This window comes from Pundamilia nyererei, unplaced genomic scaffold (assembly GCF_000239375.1).
Source record: "Pundamilia nyererei isolate P.nyererei 1_Seehausen unplaced genomic scaffold, PunNye1.0 scaffold00139, whole genome shotgun sequence".
NCBI classification, from domain to species: Eukaryota; Metazoa; Chordata; class Actinopteri; order Cichliformes; family Cichlidae; genus Pundamilia; species Pundamilia nyererei.
The window spans coordinates 1,396,718-1,403,892 of NW_005187540.1; the positions used below are offsets into that span (position 1 = coordinate 1,396,718).

General features: G+C 43.5%; 1 protein-coding gene across 1 annotated transcript in view; it reads right to left on the reverse strand.

The window, feature by feature from the left end:
- cpne4a (copine IVa) overlaps positions 1 to 7,175 on the reverse strand; it is a 102,755-nt gene that overhangs the window by 81,610 nt on the left and 13,970 nt on the right. The window contains exon 2 of the mRNA XM_005744196.1: positions 2,715 to 2,906. Within this exon, the coding sequence (XP_005744253.1) occupies positions 2,715 to 2,885 (171 nt within the window). The 5' untranslated portion in view covers positions 2,886 to 2,906. The remainder of the gene's footprint in view (positions 1 to 2,714; positions 2,907 to 7,175) is intronic.

A 7,175-nucleotide genomic window follows, 5' to 3' on the forward strand; every position in this document is an offset into this window, starting at 1 on the left:
ACACACACCGTTTGCAGGTGGCTCTACATTCGAATGAGGGGAACATCCGTTTTCATCCACTCCATAACCACTCAGGAGGAAACTGTCGGGTCTGCAGTTGAATTCGAGAGATCAAGTCATGGTTTTTGACATTACAGGAAGTGATGTCACGTGTCTGGCAGCCATCGTTTGGGGAAAACTGTATATTCTGACTGGTTGGAGAAAACGTACCTGTTATGGGTGCGGATGCCCGTAGATTTCATGGAACACACATACTTAAAGCAAACTCTCTGCAGACACTCTGTCCACCATGACACGGGCAACACAAACAGGAAACAGGACACAGGTCACCTTCAAAGTAAAAGTTGGGCCTCAGCTCTTCAACCAACATATTTGACTTTTATTTTACTTCCCCTTGAGCCAGCGATCGCCAGCAACCACTCGCCAACCAATCACATCTTCCCCTCGTGACCGGTGGTTATATCCCAGTCAGAACGTGTCCATGATGTCGTTTACGAAACCTCCATAAAAGTCATGGACCATGATGCCACACACTGATACAGGAAGCGCCATCTTGCTGTGTGAGCTGTGTGAACCAGAAGTGGCCACATGTGCACTAAAAGGTGGAGAATTAAATTATTGACAACCTGTTATAACTGCAGTAATAACTGTAGTAACAGCATGTCAGGAAGTCTGAGTCTAGCATTGGTAAGCACTGATGAGCATCCACCTGTGTCTGTGTGATGCAGTCTGTGTTTAAAAGTGCAAACCGAAGGATAACGTAACAGTGGTGCAGCTCAGCACTCCACCCGCTCCACACAAATGTGGTAAGTTCACTGCAGTTATTTTGTTCAGCTCCCCAAACCTTCACCCTCACCGAGGTTCAGCATCCTCCCTCCACATACGTCCAACCTGTGGTTGAGTCTTTTCATGGACAGCTGCTTGATTTTAGGTCAGTGATGCTGTGAAGGACAGCTTGCTTGCTGCACGTAAAACTCTGTCCTGCACGGGCCTTTGAAAATAGATCGATTTCAAAACGCTGTCATTTGTTCTTAAGTCTATTGTGAGGTCGGCGTCCCAACAGCTTCTCTCACTTCTGTCTTCTCTCCTAAAAGCCAAAGGCCAGCAGTCCTTCGCTGCTGTTACTCTCACATCACCAACAGAGCATTTTAAAGACCGGCCTCAGGTCTGAGGTGGATCGCTTCACTCCAGATGTTTTTAACTGTTTGTTTTTTATTTTGGTTTAATTTTGTTGTGTGGTTATTCTTATCTTTAATGTTCTTACTGCTGTGTTTCACATTTTTTTATTTCTTGTTTTATGGTAATTCTGTGTACTCAAACTGGATTCTCGGAGCGCTGGGATGCAAATGAGCGTGCCCAGAGAGCACGTTGGTCCAACCTCTGCTGTTTGAAGATGTGCTGAATGATCAGACTTGACTTAAAAAGAAGCGAGTAGAAAGCACAGAGGAAGACAACAAAGAGGCTGGTGAGTTTCTCATACGCGGCTCTTTATTTGACTCTCGTTCCTCGCGGCTCGCTTTGTTTATTTCTCAGCTGCTGCTCGTTCACCTCTCGGCACTTTTCAGACCGTTAAAGACTCCTACAGGACGCACTCAGCGAGGCTTCAGGCTTTGAGCTCAGCACAGCCTGAAGGCGCAGAAACAAAAGGTGGTCTAACCTGTCGGAGCTTCCCGCTGCAGGCACTCGGAGCTGAGCAGCCGGACCGATGTGCCTTTAATCAGCAGCACTGACATTAAAGAGGATAATGTGCGAGGACAAAATCCACACAGATGCTAATATCCACTCATCTCTGCTGGACACAAACCGGCCACAGCAACGACGAGCAGAACGAAAGAGGGAAAATGCCCTCGTGTTCCTGCACACAGCTTCTTCATCTCGGAGTCATTTTTACTATTCCTGCTTCCGACTAATGACCCTCAGGTGTTAGATATCCTCACTCCCAATCCTAACAAGTGTTTCCAAAGCAGAAAGCCTGCGAGCTCACTGAGGTCCGAGAGTCTGCCCACCGAACAGGACCGAAACATCCTCGTGGCTTTCTAAATTATAAACTTCATCAGACAGCATATGTAACATGAACACAATGTTTTTATTTGATGTTTCTTTTTATGTTTTTTTTAGTCTCCCGACAAAAAATGAGCCAAAACTTTAGAGCAACTATTTACATTTTCATAATTTATTTATTTTTTCCACACATAATTGCTTATTATTATTTTAAAATGTATGATTGTTTTATGTTTAGGCGCTAACATGAACTTTTAAAATAAACTAGAGGGTCAGGTTTGAATAGAGATCGTGGTTTACAACGATCACCACTTCTTTTAATGCGCTGGGTTCTTGGTTGCTATGGTAACACATCCCCCTCTTTGTGTGCACAGAAGCCGCAGACGTGAGCTTTACTTCCTAATGTCACAGAAACGGTGACAGCCTGTGAACGTGGACAAATGGACGACCTGTTCCTCACTACTTCACTGTGAGACGGCTGCTAGGCAACAACCTTCACCTTCACCCTGAAGCCAAACTCGAAATCGTTCTCCAACCTCAGCTGAGGAACTGGCTGATGTGTGAAGAGATTTTTGAGACGCAGCATCTCAAACTCAAACAAACCCCCAAACTAATGCGAAAACAATCTGAAGCTTTAGCAAACAGGTACAAAACAACAGCACAACGCACCATTAAAACCATTACAAACCACTGCGGTTGTCATGGTCACCTACCTCCATCCACTGTCCGTGGGACTGCATGTTGAGCACAATGCAGGGGTCGGGTTTGGACAGAGCGTCCCGGTCTGAGATCCCTTTACAGGTGAGTCTGAGCTCCACTTTGGTGAGACAGGGACTGCTGAACAAGCCCAGAGAGTTGGCTGCGGACTCGTAGATGTCACTCATGGTGGAGGCGGGACAGGAAGTCTGAAGGAGAAGCAGAAAAGTTCCAGAAAAGGCAGCATTAAGCACCTTTAGTTTAGGTAGTTTAGAGTCCCCGCGTACATTTCCCTGACAGCCTCAAAGACATGTCTGAACCGTCACCATCGAGCCATTTCTCACTGCAGGAACGATTCATGTACTGACCAGAATCAGTCCTGACCGCTGTCAGGCTCACAAATATCCTCACCAGGGCAGAAACTTCTCAAAACTACTTACAACAAGCACCACTGTTACAATTAGAGATGGCACGATACCACTGCTACTGCTTCAACGTGCTACGGTTATGATCCGAGTTACGCCGTGTCGCAAGTTTTGTGAGGTGCTTTTTTGATATTTAATGGATCAAATTGCATGTTTTATTTCTCTCCGATATCCGATCCAGTAATTTACGTCAGTATCGGACCGATACCGATACGTAATATCAGATCAGTCCATCTCTAGTTACAATATCAGTGAAGAGCATGATGAGACTCAACAAAATGCCAGCTCACGAGTCCTCCTGATCCCGCAGTGGAAACAGGAAGACAGAAAGAGCCAATCACATGGCCAATCCTTGCACCTACCCCGAGTTCCTGCAGCAAACAGGTACTCAGCATCAATGAGCCTCTGAAGGGCAGTAAGCTAACAGCCAGGGATATGATTCATGCAGCTTTTGTATTGTGAATTCGTACAGCATCGCCACTGCAGGCTTATTAAATTCTGTTTTTCCACAAACATTTGCTTCCAGCTGTTTAAAAATGGTCACCACTGGATTGTGCTGATTGGACCAAACCGATGCGAGGAATTGTAAGGCAGATTCTTTCAAGCATCCAGCTTGTAATCCTACAGTAACCCCGTTTAGGGAGTAGGGGATATTTCAGCTTTTACAACAGTACAAATACACATCGCTGCAGAGGAACGACCAAAGTAAAAGAGACTACAAGTTAGGGGTGGGCGATAGAAACGATATAAATTTGGCCAACGACAGAGATTTTGACTATACCGCTCTATTGCAATAGCGCATGTTGATGATGTCAAAAGCATCGCAGCAGCTACAACCATTATCATCTGCAAATTATGGCGGGCGACAGTCATAGCAAAGAGGTGAAGCACTTTTGAAATGTGGGGAAAGCCAAAAACTGCGCTTCCTCCACTTCCGTAACATCGATTCATTAATGCTGAATTCTCTCGCAGCTGCTCTGTTCCCGTGTTGTTGCAGTATATTAATAACTAACCTCGTATTGTGGATGAATAATCTCAGTTGTTCTCCTGGCTGAAGTTTGGCCCGTGTACAGCATCCTGCTATGCGATTGCATTTGTCCCAAACCACCAGAATCCGTCACGTTAACTTTTATCGAGTGGAAAAAAGTTGGCTTCATCCTCCAGCTTCACTGTGCTAATGTTATGCTAACATAGCTGTGTCGCTAGCAATCACGTAGCACAACATTATATACCAGGTAGTCCAACTTCAGTAACCCTGCAAACCCACTGCTGTTTAGTTTTCTGTCTTCATTTATGTTGGAAGTGGTAGCAGAGCTGTACGTTTGAATTCGTTTCAAAAATCTCAGTCAGAACATGGTATGTCATGTTTAGGTGGAAGCTAGCGAGCTAACTTCCTATTAACTTCTAACTCCGTTAAATTTAATAAATTCTGTTTTCATGGATGTTAAACTTAATTGTTACACCTGATAAAGCAGCAACGCTGATGATTTAATTAAAGATGAAAGAATTTGGACCGTTTTTAACTCTGTGTTCGTTTGACTTTGGGACCTGAAGTTGACGGAGTTTTGGACCCAGATTACTCCGTGAAGCTCCTCACTACGGCAGCCGTAATGCTCTGACGATCCATCAAGCAGGGCGGCTTACCAAAGTTACACTAAAACATTTTTAACAGATTTCTGCAGCCAAAATCAGTTCGAGGTCAGTAAGCACAACCAGAATTCATACATAAGGAACACTCTCGATTTTTGAGAAAATTAAAGGATTTTAAGTCCTTATAGTGTGGAAAATACGTTATACAGAAGAAAAGAATATATCACGATATATATTGTTACCACACGTGCTTCAAATTATACCGCGATATGGATTTTAGGCCATATCGCCCAGCCCTACTGGAGTCTAGACAGAAGCATCTCCAATGGAAGAACCATGGAACCGGATTAAACACAGGAGTTATGTTTTTCATTCAGATTAGTTTATGCAATTATATTTGGTCTTAAAATATTGGTTCTTGTTTTTATTCTTTCCCCGGTTGGCAGCGACACACCGACCAGCTGACCACCATAAAACAACAAAAATAGAAGAACATGCCAATAACTGCAAAACACTGCGGCGGCCATCATGAAGTCCTACAGTTACTCACTTAAAAGAAAAGAAGTGTTTGAGGAGCCGATAATGAAAAATGAAAGAGAGGAGGACAGATGGAGGACAGGGAGTGAATCAGGGAGTGGAGATGAGTAGTAAGGAGGGAGGCGTGTGGAAAAGCATTCAAACCACTCGAGGACCTGCGATTGTGCCTTGTGTGACACCACCCAGAAAAAACACCTTTCAGAGACTCCAGCTCATGCGTAAAGCCGCAGGATTAACTGAAAGAAGCAATAATATTTTGTTCTGTTCACTTAAATTAGCTGTGAACGGATTTTGTGAACTTGTGTAAATTGGGGGATGAACTGTGAGGACTTTGTGTTGTGGGTGGAGGTGAGATGGATGTTTTCTCATTGACGTCAGACTTCTGATCATCTAGTGGACGTCAGAGGAACTGCAGCCACGGAGGCTCTGAGCCGCAGCAGCAACACGTAACAATAATTATTCCAGGTCTTTATGACAGACAGAAGAACTTTATAATAACTTTACAAGACATTTCCCAGCCTCAGAGTGATTTCATTTCATCACTGATTTACATATCATAATTGCATGGAAATCCTCCCTGTCAGAGTGGAATGAATGCAACCAGCAGCCAGAGCGAGTCTACTGAACTGGTGCTAATTAAATCGGAATAAGAGATGATTTTATGCCCGGTGTCATTTTATTCATTACATGCATTTAATTGTATTTGATGAAATAACTCCTATTCATCCAGGACAATCTAATTATACAGTGTAGAAAAAATTACGTTCAAAACGATGTTCACATAATTAATTCGCACGTCTGGACTCGCTGTGCGTGATAACTGACCCTCTCTCCGTGACACTGCTCTGATTGAGTTGCTTAATTTGATTATTAGAGACCTGCTTTTATACCTCTGCTGCTGTGAGGAGCCTTGCATCCTGTCTCTAATTACTAGGGCTGCAACGATACACAAAATTCACGGTTTGGTTCAATATTTTTTCGATACAAAAAATGTTCATGGCTTTTTAATTGGTCATTTATTAAAATTATAAATATATATTTTAACTCAAAAGTACAGTTTTTAAATTTAATGTTGCTGAAACAACAAAATAAAAAAAATAAAAAAATCTATCTGATGGAGAAATCCCTCATCTTTGGAAAAGAGAGTTTATTACAGAGAAACGTCTCTTTCCAAAATAAAAGCTATACTATAGCTTCTTCTGGGCTATATTCTCAGCAGCATATTAAACATATCAGGTCCCCATAAGGAGAATCCTGTGCTAACGGCTGTCTAAATGACTCGGGTAAAGTTTGTAGCATGCTGCTTGTTGTTTTTGTCTGCTTCCACTTGACTTAGCATCAGGATGATGTCGGAGTAAATGTGCAGTCATACTCGTTGTGTTCCCACTAGTGCTGTCAGCGTTAATCTGAAATGACGTTAACGCCACAACACGGCAAATCTCCGTTAACAAGTTACAGCGGATTGCCCTGTGCAACACGTTAACGAGCTAACTGCGCAAACGCACTAGTTCCCACCAATTGAGCATTGCGTGGCACATCCAACATGCTGTTTTACTTTTGTCCATGACGCGCTTACCTTCAGGGTCATACGTCACATGAAAACCAAAATAGTTCCAAACGCCAGATCTGAATGAGGGTGGGGGAGGTTCAATTTCGGGTAGCGTTGAGGCAGTTGCTATGTTGCAACGAGCTAAGCTGCGTACTCGCATTCTCAGCGAGACCGGACGTGCCGAGAACGTGAGCACGGACTCATGATTTGTACAATTGGAACATCAGCGTACTTGATGATGTCTCAGGTCCGGAGTTTTTACTGCCGTCCCCTCTTAATTTAACTGTGAGTAATATGTTATGAAGTCAAAGGAGCTTGGAAAGAAAAGCGTCTGGACTTCTTTAAGTTGCTTGAAGACGTTTCACCTCTCATCCGAG